Raw genomic sequence first — 24054 nt, forward strand, 5'->3', positions numbered from 1 at the left:
AGTGGAAGGTAACGCCTCAGTAGAACATCTAGAGTAAAGGACACCATTTGTAAACGTTCAAGGGAAGAGTCATCTCCAGCTCACACGGCGTGCAGTCCTTGGACATCACGTTCATTGATTTTTATATTTAAAGCAGTGTAAATGATAAACATACAATAAATCAAATCTGAAAATCACCAATAAAGAGTTTTCAAGTTAATTACTGATTGTCACCACAATACAAATGCTTCTTAAAACAGAAAAAACCCTCAAGATCAACCATATACGTAACCAACAATCCCTGTGACACACTTATAAACCAACTATCTAAACAATCAAATAAGAGTGATTGAACAAAGGAGGGAGAATGGGGACAACGGTGGGGGACAAGTGTGACACTAAGCGTAGTACCGACTATGACACTGGGGCCGAGAGGGAGTAGGACGACCGACTCAACTACAAAGGGGGAAATAATATGCCGTTGCTATGGCAACGCTATCAGCCACTGCAATCTCGGGAAGAGGAGGGTACTTTGAAGTAAACGGCACAAGCAAGAGGATTCTTCACAACATTGTTTCTACGGAAGCCCAGAACAGTGTCGCCTGAGGGAACGGGGAGTATTCAGCTGGTATATCTAGAGCAAGATCAAACCAACACCAAGAACCCTCTGTTCACACTGCTCCTCAGTGAGCCAGCTAGAACATCAGCTGATTCAACGTGATCAGCTGCTGTGGATTCTGGTATTTAAAACTCTTATTTCTCAATGTCGGCATCGAAATGATATTTAAGGACCTTGGTGCCCGGTCGGCTGTGAGATTGATCTATAGGCTACAGCCAAAGGCTGAAGCTCCACTAGACGTAATATCAGTATGTAGGATGATATTACGTCTGCTGCACTACATCTGCTCACAAAAGAGGAAGAGGACACAAATAAGAAACCCATGTCTGTGATGTCCGGTGACGGTGTCCCATCAATTGACGTTGTCTTTTCCACTATTCATTATATATTTATTTATTTATAGCCGCTTTCCTTCAGCCGTAATCTATTTTGCAACCTGAAGTCTGTTTGTTAAATAAAAGCAATACGTTTTTATTTCTTGTCTTCATTTTCATTTTTTGCAAATTCCAATTGAAGCCTTTGATAATCAGCAATCATCAGGGATGAGGAACATTTATTACCAAAATATGTTCGACATACAAGGAATTTGACTTTGTGAATTTGAATGTTTAAGGCTTATTGGGGTCCTGGAGGAGTCAGGATGGGACCGCCTCCTCGGTACATTGCAAAGGGCTGCGTCTGAATTTCTCCTGTCATGAGGCTCTGACTGACACCCACAGCCGCCCGAACCAAAATACCACCAGAGGAACCAACCCAAAGAAGGGGGCACCGCTAGACTACCTCCTCTACCCCCGGCCCCTCATTTCCACTGCCCTCCCCCCTCCCCACTCATGGAGTTGGTTCAACCTCGAGAAGGGGGCACATTTATTTTGGGCCGTAGCAGGGTTAGTATAGAGGGGGGGGGAGTACTCTCCACTCGCTGCAGCGTGTTCAGTCCCTCATCCCTCTGCGGGCGTCTGCCTCCTCTGGGTCTGGTTTCACCAGCACAATGACTGTGGGCAACATGGAGAGTGCTCAACTGTTTGACGCTGGCAACAAAGGTCGAGGCCTGAGGGCCACCAAAGAGCTCCGCGCTGGGGAAGTGGTCTTCGCCGAGCCCAGTTTCTCTGCTGTGGTCTTCGACAGGTACGAGGCTTCTGTTGTTGTGGTCTCACACTAGATGGACAGGTAGGGCTGGCTTTGTCCTACTCAGCATGTCTGCACATCTTAATCACGCACTGTGTGTTGTGGAGGGAGGTCAGGCTTCTCCAAGGGGTGACCTCATTTCTAAAGGCCGAATCCTCATGACACCTGCAGTGAGAGAGCAGCCACAGGGTCATGTGATCTTCATTTACTTCACTCTCCCACAAAATGATTGTGACAATTTGCAAACTTTGAAAGTAATTTTCAAAATTGGTTTGGTACTAAAACATTAGTAATAAATATTCCATGGAGGTCGTGTGGGGGAATAGACGATATTTTTTCCCTCTACATGCAGTAGATCCTGTATCAGTTTTCAGTGTTTTAAAATAAATTTAAAGTCAGAGTTAATCTTTAACATATGCATGTATTTGTTTAGCACTATAGTCAATCTGCAGTGTTATGGTGAGACTTTTAGTTGTGTTGAAAACCCATGTTGTTGTAACTAACATGTCATAAATGTTAACTGGATGATGGAAATGGTAACAACGATTGAAGATGGAAAAAAATTCAAATCAGACAGTATTTTTCTCATCTATTCATGAAATATAAAATGTCACCCAAGCAATTTTGACAAATAAACATGAAACATAATTTAGAATTACCTAACACACTCTCACCTCAACCACTGAGCAGGTGACGTCAGATTTCTTTTTTAGCGTAAGTTAACTTAGTTGGCTTTGTAGCCCAGGCTCTAATGTTTCTCCTGGTGTGCGTCTTTTCCATTCAATTAATTTTATTTTGTAGAGCCCAAAATCGCAAATTACAAATTGCCTCAGAGGGCTTTACAGTCTGTAGAACATACGACATCCTCTGTCCCGAAACCCTCCATCGGCACAGGAACAACTCCCCAAAGAATGAAAAAACCCTTCCAAGAGGGAAAAAAGGGAAGAAACCTTAGTGAGAACGTCAGAGGAGGATCCGTCTCCTGATGGACGACTACAATGATGTCATGTGTACAGAATGAACTATGTATAATACATGAGACTATATGACACAAATGATTCAAGTAACTGTGAGTAGTAAACCAGACGCACAGCAGGACCACTGCAGGGACCACCACCATCACATAGAACCACCATCAGATAGAACCACCATCACATAGAACCACCATCACATACAACCCCCATCCGATAGAACCACCATCCCATAGAACCCCCATCCGATAGAACCACCATCACATAGAACCCCCATCAGATAGAACCACCATCACATAGAACCCCCATCAGATAGAACCACCATCACATAGAACCACCATCACATACAACCCCCATCCGATAGAACCACCATCCCATAGAACCCCCATCCGATAGAACCACCATCACATAGAACCCCCATCAGATAGAACCACCATCACATAGAACCCCCATCAGATAGAACCACCATCACATAGAACCACCATCACATAGAACCCCCATCCGATAGAACCACCATCACATACAACCACCATCAGATAGAACCCCCATCCGATAGAACCACCATCACATAGAACCCCCATCCGATAGAACCACCATCACATACAACCACCATCAGATAGAACCCCCATCCGATAGAACCACCATCACATACAACCACCATCACATAGAACCACCATCACATAGAACCCCCATCAGATAGAACCCCCATCAGATTAAACCACCATCACATAGAACCACCATCACATACAACCACCATCACATAGAACCACCATCACATAGAACCCCCATCCGATAGAACCACCATCCCATAGAACCCCCATCAGATAGAACCACCATCAGATAGAACCACCATCCACAGAAGCCTGTGGGGAGGGAGAGCACAGAGACTTCAGGAGAGGGTAATGTTGGTTTATGAGTAAAGTAATATGATTAATATCTAAAATAATAATGATGATGGCAGCAGCAGGCGTCAGCAGGGCCACGGTAGGTGTCAGGACCAGGGTCCCGAAGGAACTACGATCTACGGAGACCTGATAGGGGAGATGTGGTGGAAATTTGTGGATTTAGCCCATGTGAGAAATCAAAAGTATCTTGAGCTTGCTTTGTGATTAAGTATTTATTACTAACTAGAATATAGAAAAAAGATAAAGAATACAGAAATCATCAGCACAAGTCGTAAGCACAGACAGAAGTCAAATGACTACAATTCAGCTGAAAAGGGACAGATGTTCCTTCCCCCAAAAGGAGCAGGATGATCTGACCAAGTTAAAGAGGAGAACAGGAGCTTATGTACACTTCAGGGAGGTTTGTGCTGCCTCAGCACAGGAGAGCCCACCCCTCAAGAGGAGTGTTGGAAAAGTACCAGATGATGTAGGGGTGACCCTGTGACCCTCCCTTTATGGACCCAGACAATCAACAACATCTAAAAGGTCAGTCAGGGCACGTATGATTACATCTGTGTCTTATCTCACCCTGGACTGCCTTTAGTCACCGGCTCACATCAAAGGTCACATTCCTGAGAGCCTCACCCCACGCAGGCTCAACAATTTTACCCCAACAGGAGAAAGCACAAAAAACTCCCGGAAAGAAGCTGAATTAGTCATGTGCATTAATAAAACGTGAATTATGGCAGAACGAGAGCGTGAGAGAGGAGCTCGGTGTGTCCTAAGAAGTCCCCGGGCAGTCTAAGCCTATAGCAGCTTAACTAAGGGCTGGTCCGTCTAACCTGAGCCAGCCCTAACTATAGGCACAATCAAAGAGGAACGTTTTAAGTTTTACTTTAAAAGAGCTGACCGAATCTGCCCCCCAGACTGAAAGTGGAACCTGGTCCACAAAAGAGGAGCTTGATAACTAAAGGCTCTGACTCCCATCCTACTTTTAAAAACCATAGGAACAACAAGTAGCCATTTCGACATTAGATTTCTATGAGTGCCTTTCATTCAACGGTATGTTGTAGACTTGATCGGAACCCTTGGAAGGTTAGGTGGAAAAACTTGTTTCCAGGCTTTTGAGCCAAAGTTAGTGAAGTTTAAGAAATCTAAAATGTAAACTTTATACACAATAGCATGTATTTATTTAATATTGGATAAACACTAGAGAATGGGTGCTCTGAAATGACTGGCCTCATCACTTAGTTTTCTTTGGTCTCTCTCGTCAGTGAGAGATGGTGTTTTTAGTTCAGCTGCTAGCGTTCTCTCTTTTGTCTCCCTCTCAGTTTGGCCACTCAGGTGTGCCACAGCTGTTTCCGGCGCCAGGCCAAACTGCACCGCTGTGCCCAGTGTAACTTTGCCCATTACTGCGACCGCACTTGCCAGACTGCATGCTGGGATGAACACAAGCAGGAATGTGCAGCCATCAAGAAGATGGGCAAGTGGCCCGGCGAGAATGTTCGGTAAGGAGAGCTGACCTGAAGGAAGCTGCATGGAGAGAGAGTTGTACTGAAGTGACTTCCTACACAGTATTTAGCAATCAACCACCTTACTGCAAGGAAAGAAATCATAGGAGCCAAAGTTCAGATTCCTAAAAAATTATACAGTGTTCATTTACAAAGCTAGCTTGCCGTGACAAAATAATTGAATTTATTTGCCCAACGTTTGGTACACAAGAACTTTTTTGTGTGGTATAGTATAGTGTAGTATATAATAGAATAGTGTGGTATAGTGTAGTATATAATAGAATAGTGTGGTATAGTGTAGTATATAATAGAATAGTGTGGTATAGTGTAGTATATAATAGAATAGTGTGGTATAGTGTAGTATATAATAGAATAGTGTGGTACAGTGTAGTATATAATAGAATAGTGTGGTATAGTGTATTATATAAGAGAATAGTGTGGTACAGTGTAGTATATAATAGAATAGTGTGGTATAGGGTACTATATGATATAATAGTGTAGCATATAATAGAATAGTGTGGTATAGGGTACTATATGATATAATAGTGTAGCATATAATAGAATAGTGTGGTACAGTGTAGTATATAATAGAATAGTGTGGTATAGTGTAGTATATAAGAGAATAGTGTGGTATATAATAGAATAGTGTGGTACAGTGTAGTATATAATAGAATAGTGTGGTATATGATGGAATAGTGTGGTATAGTGTAGTATATAATAGAATAGTGTGGTATAGGGTACTATATGATATAATAGTGTAGTATATAATAGAATAGTGTGGTATAGTGTAGTATATGATAGAATAGTGTGGTATAGTGTAGTATATGATAGAGTAGTGTGGTACAGGGTACTATATGATGGAATAGTGTGGTATAGTGTAGTATATAATAGAATAGTGTGGTATAGTGTAGTATATAATAGAATAGTGTGGTATAGGGTACTATATGATATAATAGTGTAGCATATAATAGAATAGTGTAGTATAGGGTACTATATGATATAATAGTGTAGTATATAATAGAATAGTGTGGTATAGGGTACTATATGATATAATAGTGTAGCATATAATAGAATAGTTGGTATAGTGTAGTATCTAATAGAATAGTGTGGTATAGTGTAGTATATGATAGAATAGTGTAGTATAGGGTACTATATAATATAATAGTGTGGTATATAATAGAATAGTGTAGTATAGGGTACTATATGATAGAATAGTGTGGCATATAATAGAATAGTGTAGTATAGGGTACTATATGATGGAATAGTTGGTATAGTGTAGTATATAATAGAATAGTGTAGTATAGGGTACTATATGATAGAATAGTGTGGTATATAATAGAATAGTGTAGTATAGGGTACTATATGATGGAATAGTGTGGTATATAATAGAATAGTGTAGTATAGGGTACTATATGATAGAATAGTGTGGTGTATAATAGAATAGTGTAGTATAGGGTACTATATGATAGAATAGTGTGGCATATAATAGAATAGTGTAGTATAGGGTACTATATGATGGAATAGTGTGGTGTATAATAGAATAGTGTAGTATAGGGTACTATATGATGGAATAGTTGGTATATAATAGAATAGTGTAGTCTAGGGGTACTATATGATGGAATAGTTGGTATATAATAGAATAGTGTAGTATAGGGGTACTATATGATGGAATAGTTGGTATATAATAGAATAGTGTAGTATAGGGTACTATATGATGGAATAGTTGGTATATAATAGAATAGTGTAGTATAGGGTACTATATGATAGAATAGTGTGGCATATAATAGAATAGTGTAGTATAGGGTACTATATGATGGAATAGTGTGGTATATAATAGAATAGTGTAGTATAGGGTACTATATGATGGAATAGTGTGGTATATAATAGAATAGTGTAGTATAGGGTACTATATGATGGAATAGTTGGTATATAATAGAATAGTGTAGTATAGGGGTACTATATGATGGAATAGTGTGGTGTATAATAGAATAGTGTAGTATAGGGGTACTATATGATGGAATAGTTGGTATATAATAGAATAGTGTAGTATAGGGTACTATATGATGGAATAGTTGGTATATAATAGAATAGTGTAGTATAGGGGTACTATATGATGGAATAGTGTGGTGTATAATAGAATAGTGTAGTATAGGGGTACTATATGATGGAATAGTTGGTATATAATAGAATAGTGTAGTATAGGGTACTATATGATGGAATAGTGTGGTGTATAATAGAATAGTGTAGTATAGGGTACTATATGATGGAATAGTTGGTATATAATAGAATAGTGTAGTCTAGGGGTACTATATGATGGACTAGTTGGTATAGCACAGGAAAGGACACAGTGGTGGACACATGATTCTGAATGGTTTCCCTGCTTGTCTTGCCCAGTCTGGCTGCTCGTACGCTGTGGCGTATACACAAGGACACCGGCATTGTGTCGGACAGTCAGCTGGTGTCAGTGGACCACCTGGAGGACCATGTGGCTGACCTACCCGAAGGAGACCTCAAGCAGCTCAAGGCGGATGTGCACACCTTCCTGGAATACTGCTCTTACGGAAGAAAGCAGCCTTCCGTCGACGACGTCTCACACATCCTTGGCATCGTAACAATGACTTGATTGTTATTGCTCAGTATAACATGATTATATATTTATGAAGTGCACCAGGAAAGACAGCGTCAGAAACACACACTGTACTTTGTCCCTCTCATTGTCCCTCGTACCCTCCATCCTCTCCTCCCCCTCATGTCTCTCTCTGTAGATCAAGTGTAATGGAGTCACACTGAGTGACCAGAGAGGCCTGCAGGCTGTGGGTGTGGGTCTGTTCCCCAACCTTGGTCTGGTCAACCACGACTGTTGGCCCAACTGCAGCGTCATTCTCAACCACGGCAAGTAGGTACCACTGCTTCCTACCAGGTCAGCTCTGTATTTGAACATCTACTACGAGAGTATCCTAGTAACTAGAATAATGGAACTGTGAACCATCCTGACTCGGTAACGCTTTCATTTGCAGCCAGTCAGCCGTGAGTTCTGCTCTACACTCTCAGAGGCGGTATGTACTGCAGCCAATGTGACTTTCTTAAATGAAAATGACCGAGTATGACCCGTAGCAAACAAAAACACACGTACAAAGATGTCAATTAATGTGCATCAGTGCTGATAAGTAAACAGATAAAGAACATTTCAAAAAATGCAGCAAGAAAGTCCAGTGTCACCATGAAGTAGTGTGTAAGACGAGAAGATGAGACCCCTCTCATGTCCCCCCCCCGTCCCAGGATCGAGCTGCGAGCTGCGGGTCACATCTCAGAGGGTGAGGAGCTGACCGTCAGCTACGTGGACTTCCTCAACCTGTCCACTGGGCGCCAGAAGAAGCTGCAGGAGCGTTTCCACTTCCAGTGCAGCTGTGAACAGTGCAGCGAGCACGTCAAGGACGACCTGATGACGGCTGCTGCAGAGAGCGAGGGGAACAAAGTTTGCCATTACATCATATCTGTCACATCTTTATGTCACGTTTGTGGTGATGGAAATAGTGAATGTTCCTGTTGGCTGTTGTCCTTGTGTCTCCCTCTCAGCCCTCGGCTGATAAGGTTAAAGAGGCGACCGCGTTCAGTAAGGAGTGTGTGGAGAAGATCGAGAGGCTCCGCGCTGAGAAGGACTACCACGAGGTAGACAGCACTGCTCAGCTCTTTGTCTCTCTCGTTGCCTCCACCTCATATGGTTCACTGTCTTCCCGTCGGCCCCTTGGCCCTCTCTCAGGTTGTGAGGCTGTGCCGTGATTGTCTGGAGAAGCAGGAAAACGTCTTAGCCGACACTCACCTGTATGTGCTGCGCGTGCTCAGCGTTGCCAGCGAGGTGCTCTCGTACCTGCAGTCCTTCTCTGAGGCTGCAGGTTACGCCCGCAGGATGGTGGAGGGATACATGTGAGTACGAGGCTGTGGTCTATGTTCTAACTCCTCATGTTCCATTTGTTTGTATAATACTACATTTCTCAGATTAGAATTGAAATTCTTTAAACTACCTTTTCAATCTACACATCATTGTGTCACTTGTGCACATCAAAAAAACAGTTTCTCATTTCGATGGAGCCCAATGGGATGCAAAATGTTAGCATTAATATACACACAATACTTGTTGGTTTTAGTAGTATGCGTTCATGATTGGGGGCGGCTCTCCACGGGATTTGTTTTTGCAGGAAACTGTACAACCCCAATAATGCTCAGCTGGGCCTGGCCATCATGCGGGCCGGTGTCGCCCACTGGCATGCAGGGCAGATAGAAGTGGGTCACGGCTTCATCTGCCGGGCCGTTGCCATCCTCATGGTGACACATGGACCCAACCACCCAATCACCAGGGACCTGGAGGTACTTTAATGCTCTAGACTACTTCCAGGAGTACAGCCAAGATATGTTTCTACTGACCGATGGAAATTATTCAAGCATTATTCAATTGTTGTCTTGCTCTTTTGTGCCTTCAGTCTATGCGCATGCAGACTGAGATGGAGCTGAAGATGTTCAAGCAGAAAGAGTGTGTGTACAACGCCACAAGGGACGCTGCTCTGATGAAGCAGCCCATGATCAGCAGCTTCTAAGCTGAAGGCTTCCTCCGCAAGCATCTACACCACTGATGAAAATAAATACAAATAGATGATTACGCAAACCCTGCACTCAGGCCGTGGACTGAGTCCTTTCTGCAAACAGATGGAGATACTGAGGTCGTGAGCACGTCCACCCAAAAATGATTTATTAAGTAAACTTTTCATGTGTGTTATCTGTAATTCATATTTCCCAATTCTAAACTGGACAGCAGATCCTCCACTCTGCTTTTGGCCCGACTATAGAAATAGAAAGACGAAGGCGGCTGTTAAAGAGGAAGCAGCGGACCTGATACCTCATTTGGCAGAAAGAGGCAACACCGTCTGCAGCTCAGCTGGAGAAAAGAAATGAAAATAACCCTGTGACATACTCACGGTTGGTCAATTTGCATTGTGGGAAGACCTGCAGTCTGCTGCCTCGCCTTTGACCGGTTCAGCTATCTCTCACCAACTTAATGTGGCTACGATAAACTGGTGAAGTCCTTTTGTGTGCATGAGGTCTGACCTCTGCACGTCTGCACAATCCTCCAGGCGAGATGACGTTTGAGCTTCAACGCATACAGAAACCCGAGCAAAGCGCAAGGTCCACCCAGTTAATGTAGTCAAGTATGGTAGTGATCAACTATACTAGCTTTAGAACAAAAACAATCCCTCAGTTGAAATATTTCCAACATGAAAAAAAACACTTTTATTTGTATTGATGTACTGTATAGAAGGAAATGCTATTAAATAGGATGTTTTATTACTCACACAAAGATGGAGTGAAAAAAGAAGAATCTAAGCAGGAAAGGCAAATTATTATACAAACCGTATAAAAACATTGCACATAGAAGCTCTGTGGATCACAGTAAGCCCTGAGAAGCCATCTGTCCATGAGCATCTGCATAGAGGTCAAAGGTCAACCATTACAGTGCTTCTGCTCACTGTAGTGCATATTGCTATTAGCTGAAGTCTAGTGTTTTACCAACATGTGACATGTATTTCCTCCACTCCTTCCAATGTGTGTAGTGCTGCACCACCCAAAGGACAACGGCTGTGTTTGCTGCTATGCACACAACAACCCACAATCATAAAGCCATTACACACTACGAGCACACTATTTGCTTTATAGAAGAACAGAAACACGAGTCCCTCATGAAATACACATCATTCTAAATAAAACGGATCACAACAAGGAGAAACGGGTTTGAATATTTCCCAAAGCCACTGCATATGAGACATTACATACATCGCTGTACAATGGGGGATTTCCAGTAAAGGTCCATTTGAAATCACACGTGTGATGATTAAACCCACATTTATACATAGTACCAAGATTTCAGATAAAAGTATAAAGTGACAGCTGTGTGTTTAGTGTCTTTATTGGACAACACAGAGCTCGGTGCCGGACTGACTGTGAGTCTCTCCGGTCCCGTCTGCGTCTCTGCGAGTCCTGCTGGGCTCGTCTGACCCCGGGTCCGGGTCACATGACTGGGGCTCCAGACTCTGCCTCAGCTCCATGAGCAGCTCTTTGCCATCACTTGACGGCAGGTTCCCCAGGTAGTACTGGGGGGCCAGCTCCACAAGCCTACAGCAGAGAGGGCTTTACTATCGTGGCCCGTTATTGACGAGTCCTCAGGGGCAGTACAACATTCAAAAGAAATAACTATTGATTACGTCTAAAGTGAATAATATAATACATATTTTATGTTTGGTAAAGTAAATCTGAATCCATAGAAACATAACTAGCAGTGTCACTCACATCTGAGGGTGGACTTCTGAAGCGATGCGGATGCAGTTGTCACAGGAGATGGTGAACTCGTGGTACAGGACCCAGCTCGGGGGTTTGGGGCACGGCTGCCGACACAGGTAGGAGGAGAAGGGATGCAGGTGAGCCACGTGGCGGTGAGTTAGCAGCAGGTAGTTACCCGAGCCATCCACATCGTGAGCCACCTGCGCAGAAGAAGAAGTAGGTAAGGTGTGAAATTAAAAGTTGGGTTAGACCGACACACTGATTTTCTAATATTAGGTTTCGCATTGAAAAAAATAAAAAACACACATTTGTTTTGTAGCTGATTCTTAAAAATATGCCCCAATATCTGTCAATTCAGACTGTTTGGGTGTTACGCGCAAAACTATTTTCTGTCAAACATAATTCCAACAGGAAAAGTATGTTATACATTGCATTATTAACATGTGAAAATTCTGTGTCATTCTGTTTTTTCTGTAAACATTTCAAACATTAGAAATTGCTGGTAAAAAAACTAAAAACAATGAGAACAAAACAAAAACAATGCATTTAGGTTCAACAAGCGGCCGCGGTCAGAGCCATCAGTATGCTAGCATGCTAACATGTTCACTATCTTAAGTTAGCATGGTAGCTAACATGTGCTAGTTAGCTATGAAGACAAAGAAGAGCTGGGGCTGATGGGACAACGGGGGTGTTTACTTTGAGGAAGAAGCCCGAGATGAGAGCCCGCTTGATGTTGGTGCAGTTGTCTTGGCATCCAAAAGCAGGAGGAGAAACAGGAAGCTCTATTCGCTGCATCACCTCCAGCAGCTCCGCTCTGATCACCACAGCCAATCGCAAGGCAGCGTGACTGAGGGAGTTGGTCGTGCACCACGCCTCGTCCTGATTATCTGCAATCACCAGAGACCAGTCAAACTCGTGGACATGTCTGCTCCGAGGCCTCATGAGAAGAACCCATGATCAGTGACTCGCTGACTTCACGTGATGAAGATGATGTGATACGTACGTTCGATGAAGTTGTTATAAATATTAATGAGAGTCATGTGGTCTCCCTCCGGGTGCATCAGGGGTCTCCAGTGTGTGACAGCGGTCTCCGCTGCCACAAAGCAGGAAGGAGCTGACAGAAGAAAAACCACATCGAGAGCACATTTACACATATCTATATTTACATTGTCATGTCCATTGTTTTCCAATTGATTCCCTCTTTTCCTTTTTTTCTACCTGTAAGCATGGCGGCTATCGTGAGCAGTTCATCTACACAGTCGTACTCGCAGGCAGCGATCAGGGCTTTGGCCAGCGGGGGCTCCAGGGGCAGCTCGGACATTATGATGCCCACTTCTGACAAGTTCCCGTCGTCATCCAGTGCTGCCAGGTAGTCCAGGTCCTCCAGGGCCTGCATTAGAGCCTCCGGGGCTGGGAAGGAGACACGCATGGAGGGAAAATAAATGTGGAGGACCAGAAGAAGGGAGGACTCCAACTGCTCTGCAAAGTGCTGTAGTGCACGGCAGTGTTAGTGTGTGGAGTATTTGTGTGAGCAGGGCGGCGTATGTGGGACTGAGTCTAAATGAAGTACAGTGTGAGCGATGAAGGGACCTAATGGAGCTCTATCGATGAGGAAGAGGAGACATCCACACTCTGTACTTGTTGGTAGACACAGCAGTAGCTCTTCCCAGGCACAACAATAAAGAATGAAGAGGAGACTAGCGAACGGCTGGTTTATGATCCAGCCAAGAAAATAATGTATTGCACTGATTATAGGACGTACGGCAGTGAAAGGGTCAAGGGTTCTTTTTTGTAGTTGGGAGAAGCAACTTCACAGTGGAGACAATAAAGGACAATGACATCTTAGTTGGCTCCCTCGAAAGCATTGCGACTGAACGGACGAAGACAACAAAGTCCTCCTGCACCAGTTATATGCAATGAGCTACTGTTTTTGTCTTTGTCTGAATCAGTTTTTACACACTTGGTAAAGCTCCAATTTTAAATATAGTTCTTCAAGTAAATTGTAGCAAACCGTAGTCAACTTTAATCACATTAAACTCAATTTCCCAACAATAAAACTTGTGGCTAATGAAATTGCTGAGTGGCTGGTAGCTTTGGAAAACCAGTAGCCACAGTGGCTGGTGAGCAAAAATGTTAACGTGAAGCCCTGTTTGTAACTTACTACCTTAGTTACCGGTGGCCCCAAAATAGACCACGCTGGAAACCTGCACCGTCTCGGCACAGCTCCTGGGCGAGATTGCTAAATGCCCCCAGCGACTCCCTGAGGAGGATTCCATGTACCTATAAGGCCTCCTCCTCAAACACCAAGTAACTGCACTTCATTTGCCAAGAATAAGTAGTCACGGCCTAAGACCGTCACACGAGTAGACGTGATCGCAGCCCATCCCGGCGCTGACAGTAGCACTGCACAGTACAATGTCCACTGCAGCAACATGCCAGCTGGCTCACGGCCTTTAGAGAACTTCCAGGTGTAAAACCATCCGGCTGGTGTGGTAGTGCTTTCAAATGGTCTACCAAAATCAACCCGTCCTGCGTTTCCCTGGTAGAGACCTGAAAAGCTCTTGGGTGGTCTGTCCCGTTACAGTCGGTCCCCCAAGGAACACATTCAGCACTGATGACTCCCACACACTGCCGTCACAGTTGCTACCAAGTGTTAATCAAAGAAGTCGTGAAGGTACCTGGTCGGTCGAGGAACTTGCACTGTCCCATGTCGGCAATATCAAGCCTCTTAAGCAACAGCACCAAGTGGCTCAGGTTTTCCTCCACCACCCCTGGACAATGAGCCTCCTCCATGCCGTCCTCGTACAGGGACTGGGCGTAAAGACGGAGACACAGCCCTAAACAACAGAAAGAAGTTCATTGAGTGAAATCCACGTAGAACTACATCAGCTGGTAATAAGAACAGCAGCAATGACCTTTGACCTACCCGGGAGGTGGCTGTTCACTCTTTGCGTTCTCATGTCAGCCTGGTGTTTGCTGATCGTCCTCACAACCTGCGAGTTAGCTCGTATCTGTGTATTGTAAACCTTTGGTGGAAGAAGAGGGAAATGTCAGAAAATCTTTCCTTTGGGTCGGAGTGTAATTGCACGAGCTTCAAAACAATACAAACTACCAATGAGCAGACATTTCGCCTATTTCACTAATACCATTTGTAAAATAATCATGACATTTAGTCCGGTAGGAAAACAAACTCACAGTTTTGAGTTGAAGGCCTGTGTCTATGACGTAGCGAATGGCTGGCAGGGAAAAGGAAGCCTCTGCCAGGCTATCGGACAGAATGACCTTCCTCTTCACCCCCTGACCTTTGGCTCCCCGCCCCGAGCCATCCAGGCCCTCAGAGCCGTCGCTCTCCCTTAGTGTAGAATCTTCGGGGCTGGATTCGTAGACCCGCTGGGTCAGCCCACCCAGTCCAGCATAGAGGGGGAGGATCCTGAGAGGACCGAGCTGAGGACTCAGAGCTACACACTCCTTCTCCAGCAGAGCCAAACACGCCTCGGTTTCCTACACGGAGAGAACGGAGCTTCAGTTTGAACATCGGCCTCAAGCCCTCCACAGGGCGCTGAAGTCAGCCGACACGAGGCCACCGTGTTTCTCTGTGATTTGGTTGGTGTGACTGCACTGTGTGAGTGTGTGCGGATTAACAGGAGGTACACAAACACGCTCCGTCTGAAATAGAAACACTTGTTACATCCCTGACCATTGTTGGTGGCCTGTATCTTTCTTTCCGTGTTTTGCAGGCAGCTCAGCAGACGACTTAATTGAGGCATCTTGATTGGGCGCACCATCAGAGCCGGCCCCTTTAAAACACATCATCCAGGGGGGATCGGGAGAGGACAAGAAGCATGTGGCTGGTTTGGCTGCCACCATGTTCAAGAACAATAAATAAAAAAATAATAATAATAAATTAACTATTGGCTGCTACGTTCCTTATTTTCCATTGCGTTATTTTTTGTTATGTTGCCGGACCCTTCGTCCATTTTCCCGCTTTCACATTTTTGACTCCACTCTGTGTGAAGCACACTGTGACCAAAGGCCGCTGGTAAGTTTAGCGTTTTGATTGTTTGTTGATTTGGTGGGGGTTTATTGCCGTTAATCCGAGGGGAGACTTGTATCTAATTGGTACGCGCCGAAGATATTGGTGGCTTAGTTAGTCAATTAGTTTTGGGGTACTATTCAGGGACCAGGGTTGCAGGGCTGTGCGTAAGAGTCGGTCTTGTATGTATTTTTTTTGGTATTTCTTGGTTTTGGTGTATGTGTGCTGTTGGTTGCTGTAGAAATTGGACTTCTCAAGTAGTGTCTTTGGGTGACTTTAGATTGTGCTCTGTGTAGGCGATAGTTAGGAGGATGTCTGTGGTTGATGAGTTTATTGAGAGCCATTCCGTTCTTTTTGTTCTTTTGCAGAGTTGTACTAAAGGACCAGTTGGTTCAAATTGCAGAGTTTTACGACATTAGCCTTACAAGCATATGATAAGAAGCTTAAGGAGACTTTGTTCAAGGCTGTTTTTGCAGGCCTAGTAGATAGGACTTTCCTCTTCCTCAGGAAGGAACGCCCTGTTTTTCATCCTGCTTCTGAGTTGTCAGCTGCTAGCAGTTCATCGGAACAGGAACGCCAGTCCGGGTTATGCAAGCTGGAGCTGGAATTAGCCACAAAAAGTCTTTCCATCACTGCACCAGTTCCTCCAGCTGATTCATGGCCTTCTTCTCCTGTTCGCTCGCCTGTTCATGCTGCTTCTGCACCTTTGACGGCCTATACGGGTGCTTTGGGTGGCAATAACATCCCGCCTCCGCACGATGTTCTGACAGGTGCGTTAATTGGGAATGCTCAAGTGGTTAATGTATTCGATGTTCCTCTTGCTCCCGAGCCTGTGCCATTGCCACTACGAGGCCAACCGTTTGATGTTACCCGTCACATTCGGATGGTTCCACGTTTTAATGAGCGAAGTTGAGAAATATTTCACTCACTTTGAGAGAGTTGCGGTCACGTTGGGATGGCCAGTCGAGGTCTGGACGTTGCTTTTGCAAATTGTGTTGACTGGCAAAGCACAAGCTATTTATTCTGATCTTACTGTGCAACAGAGTTCAGAATATTTATAATATTTGACATTCTGAATGCTTACGAGTTGGTCCCAGAAGCTTATAGGCAGAGGTTTCGTGGCCTTTCGAAAATCAGACAGACTAACTTTTGTCGAGTTTGCGAGCGAGAAAGAGAGCGTATTTGACAGATGGTGTACTTCTCAACATGCTCAGTCCAGAGAACAACTTCGAGAGTTAATTTTGTTGGAGGAGTTTAAAAATTGCATTCCAGACACCGTGGCAATGTATTTAAATGACCAAAAAGTAACCACGCAGTTGGAAATAACAGCCCATTGACAGGGAGTTGATAATGCAGGAACGGAAGATCGATCCGTCATTGTCCAGGTGCCAGGTGAAGGGGGTCCTAGTGAGTAGATCTGTGGATTACTATTGGGATAATGGCCTACGGATGCGGAAATGGACTCCAACTCACAGTCAAGATTTGGGATGGAATACAGTTTGTCAGTTAGTGGTTCCTGCTAAATTTAGGCTGCATGTTTTGATGTTGGGGCATGATCATGACTTTGACGGTCACTTAGGAATTAAGAAAAGTTACCATCGTATCCTGCGCTATTTTTTTTGGCCCGGTCTAAAGTCTGACTTGGTGAAGCACTGCCGTTCATGCCATCGCTGCCAGGTGGCAGGTAAACCTAACCAGGTTATTCCACCTGCTCCACTCCATCTAATTTCGGTCATAGGGGAGCCCTTTGAACGCATCATTTTAGATTGTGTAGCGCCTTTGCCAAAACAAAATCTGGGCATCGATTCCTGTTGACCATCATGTGTGCCGCTACACGCTACCCAGAAGCTGTTGCACTGCGCTCCATTAAGGCAAAGCCAGTAGTGAAGGCGTTAATTCCTTTTTTTTCAGATTTTCGGATTGCCCAAGGTCGTTCAAACTGACCAGGGGTCAAATTTCCTGTCTCGCTTATTTAAACAAGTATTACAGCAGCACTCCATCCAACATTGTATTTCCAGTGCTCATCATCCACAGTCTCAAGGGGGTCTGGAGAGATTCCACCAGACGCTGAAGTCTTATGTTCCGCACTTATTGTTTCGATTCTGCGCGAGAGTGGGATGATGGTCTCCCACTGCTTTTGTTCGCAGTGCGTGAAACGACTCATGAGTCACTGGGGTTCATTAGTGATACTGACTATTGTTATAGGAGCGGTCGGTAAAATCAACGCGCATTTGCTCGTATTGTCACTTCAGTATTCTTTATTCATTGTTCGGCAAAAACAACCTAAATCACACTCAAAATAAACGGAGAATTCAATGCGTAATGCATAATGCGTAATGCGGTCAAAATAGTATCTCCTTCCGCTCTCGAAATAGAAAACACACCTGGCCTTACTCAGGTGACATTTAAATAGCCGACGCCCCCTGACGTCATCATTACATCATCACAAATAAATCAACAAAAAAGGCAGTTTCATTATGCACGATACAAATGTAGTGGAATGGCTTCTACAACGATGCTATTGGTACACCAGACAGACGTCGTAATGTAACGTGTGTCACATCAGTATGTTTAAGCCGTATGTCTCCTGGGACTGCGAGTGTGCGCCCTGTGCTTGCGGTTTCTGCAACTCCTATTGTCTCCCCCTATTCTCCAGAGGAGGACGGCCTGAGTTTTTGTGACGTCTCTGTTTCTTTTCCTTGTCTTCAGAACTCGGAAATGTTTAAGGATTTGCCTAATATTCTTGCCCACTTGTCGGATTCTCACGCTAATGATGTCCAGGGGTTGATAGAGTTCTTTCCTAAGTCGTTTTCGGATGTTCCATCGCAGACTAATGTCCTTACTCACGTCATTGATGTGGGTGACCTAATGTCCATCAAGCAGCATGCTTATCGACTTAATCCGACAAAAAGCGCTGCTATGAGACGTGCAGTACTTGGTGGATCTCGGGTTAGCTGAACTGAGTTCCAGTGCCTGGAGCTCCCCGTGTATCTTAGTTCCAAAGCCTGATGGAACATTTCGTTTCTGTACTGATTACCGTAAAGTCAATGCTGTGACCAAGCCTGACTCGTTGGACCGAGTGGGCTCAGCCCGTTTTGTCACCAAGCTTGAACTTGCTAAAGGTATATTGGCAAGTCCCCTTGACCCCCCTATGCTGCCGAAATTTCTGCATTTGTTACCCCTGACTGCTTCATGCAGTACTCAGTCATGGCTTTTCGACTTCGCAACGCTCCAGCCAGTTCCCAGCGCCTGACGAGTAAGGTTTTAGCTGGCCTGCAGAACTGTGAGGTGTATCTAGACGACACAGTCCTACACTCATCCTCTCGGACCAGTCACCTCGAGCTCATCCGCGTCGATTTCCATCGGCTCCGTGATGCCTCACTGACCTTGAACTTGTGAGTTTGGAAAAGCCACCGTAACATACTTAGGAAAACAAGTTGGCCAAGGTCAGGTCCGCCCTGTGGAGGCCAAGATAGAGGCCATTGTTGATTTCCCGACTCCCAAAACCAAGCGTGCGATGCGCCGGTTCCTGGGGGCTTTGTAACACCACCGATTTTGCACGGTCTGTTGATTGTGAGACTGCGTTTCAAAACGCCAAGGTGTTGCTCTGCAGTTCTCCGGTGCTCGCTGCTCCAAATTTTGACCTGCTGTTTAAACTGGAGGTTGATGCGAGCACAACGGGAGCGGGTGCTCTCCTTCAGCAGGAAGGCACAGATGGACTGGATCAACCAGTCTCTTACTTCTCCAAAACGTTCCTAAAGCATCAGTGGAACTCTAGTACGATCGAGAAGGAAGCACCTGTATGTGTGTATACTCACCATAATCCCCTTGTGTTTCTTTCCAGGATGAAAAATGCCAACCAGCGCATCATGCGGTGGTCACTTTATCTACGAGGGTTCAACTTGGAAATTCGTTTTAAGAAGGGGTGTGCGAACATTCTGGCGGACACTCTGTCTCGCACATATCAATAAGAATTGTTTGGTAAATTTCAGGTTTTTGTACATGTTGATTTTTAGTGGCGGGAGTGTTACATCCCCGACCATTGTTGGTGGCCTGCATCTTTCTTTCCGTGTTTTGCAGGCAGCCCAGCAGACGACTTAATTGAGGATCCATCTTGATTGGGTGCACCAGCAGAGCCGGCTATTGGCTGCTACGTTCATTATTTTCCATCGCGTTTGTTTTTGTTATGTTGCCGGACCCTAGCAGGGAACATAACAGTGCTGCTGTTGACATGAAGGGAGTATAATGTTCATGAGGGAGTTGGATAAACTATAGGTCATATGCAGATGGCTTTGCGCATGGATGGAGAACACATGACAGATACACTGTGACTGTGTGTGTGTGTGAGAGAGAAAGACACTGGCCTCTCAGGTTGAGGTGTTTAACTCCTCTACAACACAACTCTGGTGGAACTCAAAGCTTTTCCTTTTGTTAAAAATACAAACAGTATTTACAATAGTAACTGGGTAGTGTTTCGTCCGATAAGTCATTTACATCAGCTCAAAGACGTTTTTTTTGGGACTGGAAGAGTAACATACATGATTAGTAGACGTGTACCTGAGCACTGGCCAAGAACACCATCACATCTCCCTCCTCTCCCCTCCGGTGCAGATCCAGCACCATGTGACAGGCAGCAGCTGCCGGCTCCTTCCCCGATGGAAGCTCTCTGTACAGCGTCTCCACCCGGTTCGCCTCAATCGCAGGCCTCCTTCCCCCCTCCGCCTGGCTCCCTTCCTCCGGCTCCGTAGTGGGGGGGTCTTGGAGCACAGCGTCCAGGGTGAGGTGAGGGACTGATGGTCCCAGGAAAGTGGAGAGGCGGGGCGCCAGCGTTGGGTGAGCGAGGAGAACCACGCGGAAGTTGTCCGGCCTCTGGCGGCAGACGTCACAGAGCAGACCCAGCAGCACGTCGGTGGGCACGGTGCGCTGCTGCAGCTCGTCCAACACCACGATGCCATACTGATGCAGCAGAGGGTCCGACATCATCTCCTCGAGCAGGAGGCTGTCACTGACAAACCTGAGGAGAAACAAACAGAGATTTGAAAGCATTTAGACATCAGACTGGCCCAGTGGCTCAAACGTCACATGACAAAGAGATGCTAAATGGCTGTAAGCGACGACCTCTCTTTACACGATCATTGTGCAGGAAAGGACACAGGGATCTCTAAAGGAACACAGAACAAAGAGTCGGGGCGTGGCTGCAAAGGAAAATAGCCAACTAGCGCATCTACTATTACACGTGACACAAATCCGTCTCGGCTCGGAAAACGAAGCTCCGAAGGACTAATTTGATGGATTCCCTACAGTTCGGAAGAGCAGCTTTTTACAAACATGTCATGTGTCACACTTGTACTTGACCTGTTGAGGCCCTATTAAGTATCCCCGGGGCACACCGAGGTTACTGTAGTTAACTTCTGTAACTGACATACATACAACTGAAAGCTGTTTACTTTAGTTTACGTTGTAAAAAGACAACGTGTGTGACCAAAGGTTTGATCGGAGTTCACAAGCAGTGTTTGAATTTGTGAAAAACTGTGAATTATTAAAACGGGGAGACATTGAATTCCATTTAGTTACTGGCAGCTGTATGAGTGAAACTGAAAATGAGAGTCATGAGAATATGACGTCCTTTTCAATAAACGCTGTCCATGCATCCAAACCTGAGCAGGGTGTCGGGTGTGCAGCTGTCATCATGAGACACTCTGTAGCCCACCTCCAGACCCAGACTGAGATCCATCTCGTCAGCCACCCGCAGGGCCAGACTCACCGCGCTCACTGAATGGGGCTGGGAACAACACACCAGGCCCTGAGAAAATTCATAGGACAAAGCATACTCCACGCACCACTGAGGCACCTGCGGGGAGAAGAGAAAAGACAAGGAAGTGGTAATATAATACTGGGGACACTAGTGGTTACACACGGTTTTAGAAGCACAGGCAGTGTGAATAGAATTACTTGAAACATGAAGGTGGAGCACTGAGTGCAGTGAGAATCCATGTTAACTGACTTAAATAAAGCAGTCCCCATTAAATGATTGTTTCAGCCGTCCACCCGAGAAACACTGACTAATATCAGCTCTGTGCAGCTGTATTGACGTGTAGAATTGTCACGACATCTTAAGAGTTTGACCTGAATAGATCTCAGTGACTCCATAGAGCACACGTGATGTCACCGCGTCCCCGCTGGATCCCGGTTACCTGGGTGCTTTTCCCAGCTCCGCTCGGCGCACTGAGCAGCAGCATGTTGTGGCTCTCCAGGTGCTCCAGCAGACTCTGCCTCAGCCTCCAGATGGGAAACCGCCGCCTCTCTTCCAGCAGGGCGTAGTAGCGCGAAGAAAACGGCAAACCGTCGTAGGGGTTCACTTCTAGGTCTCCGAGGCCATCCTCTTCCCCTCCTCCATCACCTTCATCGTCTAAGTCCCCAGACAGCAGGGAAGACATGGACAAAGAGTCCAGGGCAGCCGAGGGCCGCACCTGGGGCCCAGGGGACAGGGAGGTAGCGGGGGACTCTGCTGGTGGCGATGTCATCGTCAGCAGGGATGGGTGAGGGGCTGGTTCACAGAAAGGCCTGAGATCACCTGCGGCCCAAGAAACAGAGTGAGGAAAGGGATGTTTGTTAGAAACAACAGGGAGGTCACTTATTATTTCTCCTTTCCTTTTAACGGGCTGTAGCACGTTTGCGATCCATCTATGGAAAGCTCGACTCTACCCACTTTATTAGGTCCACCTTGCTAGTAAAAGGTTGGACGCCTTTTTTCCTTCAGAACTGCCTTTATTCTTGGTGCCATACTTTCAACAAGGTGTTGGAAACATGCAGCACAGATGTTGGTCCATATTGACGTGATAACATCACACAGTTGATGCAGATGTGTCGGGTGCACATCTACGATGTGACTCTCCCGTCCCACCACGTCTCAAAGGTGCTCAATTGGATTGAGATGCGGTGACTGTTATTCTAGACTAATATTCAGTATGATATAGCATCAAAAAAGCAACTGCATGAAATAAATAAAGATATGGTGCACTAACATAATATGGGAAATAGAAATTGATCATGCAAAGGGTAATTTACATCCACCACTACGGTGTTTTTGCTAGTGTTTTCTTAAAAAGCTACGAGTGTTCATCTTGACTTGAGAGAGAACACTAGATATTAAAAACTGTTCCGGTTGGTAAACAGCAGCACCAGAACCCAAAGTCACTAAATCTAGTGAGAAAGTCTCTTCACTCCTCAACCCCCAAAATCACATCATAAACACTAATTCAGGTAGATAGATAGGCAGGCAGTTAGGTAGGTAGAAAGACAGGTAGATGGGTCGGCAGACACACAGGTAGATACACACAGGTAGATACACACAGGTAGATGGGTCGGCGGACACACAGGTAGATACACACAGGTAGATACACACAGGTAGATGGGTCGGCGGACACACAGGTAGATACACACAGGTAGATACACACAGGTAGATGGGTCGGCGGACACACAGGTAGATACACACAGGTAGATGGGTCGGCAGACACACAGGTAGATACACACAGGTAGATACACACAGGTAGATGGGTCGACGTACGATTATTCTGCGCCCTGGCTTGGTGTGGAGAAGGAATATCAAGAGATGGGATTAATGCATCTAATAAGATTCCCACATCCTTTGTTTGAGTACCGCGACAGGTAATCGACTGTTTATTTCAGATTACAGGTAAAATGACTGAACTGGTCGTCCTGTAGAGGTGAAGGTATAATCTTAATCATGTTTTTATCGTGTATCACAGCAACACGGGCACGTCTCTCTCTGTTATCTCCGTGTGCCATTTCCAATGCGCCGAGGACGCGTCAGCTGACGCTGCCACAGGCGGAGGTTAAACAAAACGACCCTGAAACAGACACACATACACGGCTAAGTGCAGGCACGCGGGTCCGTAACGTCAGGTGGAGTCGTGTCTTACCTGAGGAACATATCGGCAAAGAGAACAGGAAATCAAGCAGGACGAGTCCGCTGTTGTTGTGTCACTGCCGTGTAATGTTGCTCACACACCGCCTTCACATCGCGTTACCGCAGAGGATGGAGAATAAGCCGCAACGAGGAACAGGGGCTGACACTTGTTCACAATCTCTCTCTGGGAATGTTTCCCCCGTCCTGGTTGTTTTCTGACAGCTGTGTAACAATAAAAGACGACGGTGTTACCAGGTCGCGTTAACCAGCAGTCGCCATGTTGGCCCGTGTAGCTGTCAAACCCTGTGCTGCGTTCAAGGACCCTCGGAGGTTTTGGATCTATGATCAATTGGCAGACTTTCCCCGACACGTTTATTCTAGTCTTTTCAATAAATCTGTGTATTAGTGTGTAATTCCCTTACTCTTGTTTTGCAACCCACTTGATTGTATCTCAAGAAATATCTTAAAGTATTATTTATCAAATATGTAAAGCAAAGGGTTCCATGCTCTTTAACTAACTCCGTGAATGTTGCACCAAGTTGAACACGTTCGTGCGCATCCTGTCCGCTCATACAAATGTCTGAGCGTCTCCAATGACAATTTATACAAATGCATCAACATATTTTTCATCCAAAGACTGTAGGGCGGGGGTCAAACTCATGTCAGGTTCGGTCC

The 24054-nt window shown here is 45.3% G+C and overlaps 2 protein-coding genes across 2 annotated transcripts; one reads left to right on the plus strand and one right to left on the minus strand.

The window, feature by feature from the left end:
• Positions 1 to 1415: 1415 nt before the first annotated feature.
• Positions 1416 to 9756, plus strand: smyd1a (SET and MYND domain containing 1a). The gene is made up of 10 exons (XM_040198553.2): positions 1416 to 1723; positions 4910 to 5086; positions 7484 to 7697; positions 7855 to 7985; positions 8107 to 8145; positions 8369 to 8564; positions 8666 to 8758; positions 8850 to 9013; positions 9286 to 9454; positions 9568 to 9756. Exons 1-10 carry the CDS (start codon positions 1587 to 1589, stop codon positions 9679 to 9681), a joined length of 1434 nt encoding a protein of 477 aa, XP_040054487.2. The 5' UTR covers positions 1416 to 1586; the 3' UTR covers positions 9682 to 9756.
• A 588-nt stretch (positions 9757 to 10344) lies between these two features.
• dqx1 (DEAQ box RNA-dependent ATPase 1) lies at positions 10345 to 23735 on the minus strand. The gene is made up of 12 exons (XM_040198545.2): positions 23393 to 23735; positions 21644 to 22023; positions 21107 to 21300; positions 20007 to 20463; positions 14612 to 14917; positions 14343 to 14442; positions 14095 to 14253; positions 12635 to 12826; positions 12420 to 12530; positions 12113 to 12303; positions 11426 to 11616; positions 10345 to 11251 (listed from the first exon to the last, which is right to left on the minus strand). The coding sequence occupies exons 2-12, from the start codon at positions 21971 to 21973 to the stop codon at positions 11044 to 11046; spliced, it is 2439 nt and encodes an 812-aa protein (XP_040054479.2). The 5' UTR covers positions 21974 to 22023; positions 23393 to 23735; the 3' UTR covers positions 10345 to 11043.
• Positions 23736 to 24054: the final 319 nt, after the last annotated feature.

This window comes from Gasterosteus aculeatus, chromosome 14, assembly GCF_964276395.1.
Source record: "Gasterosteus aculeatus chromosome 14, fGasAcu3.hap1.1, whole genome shotgun sequence".
In the NCBI taxonomy this organism is placed as follows: Eukaryota; Metazoa; Chordata; class Actinopteri; order Perciformes; family Gasterosteidae; genus Gasterosteus; species Gasterosteus aculeatus.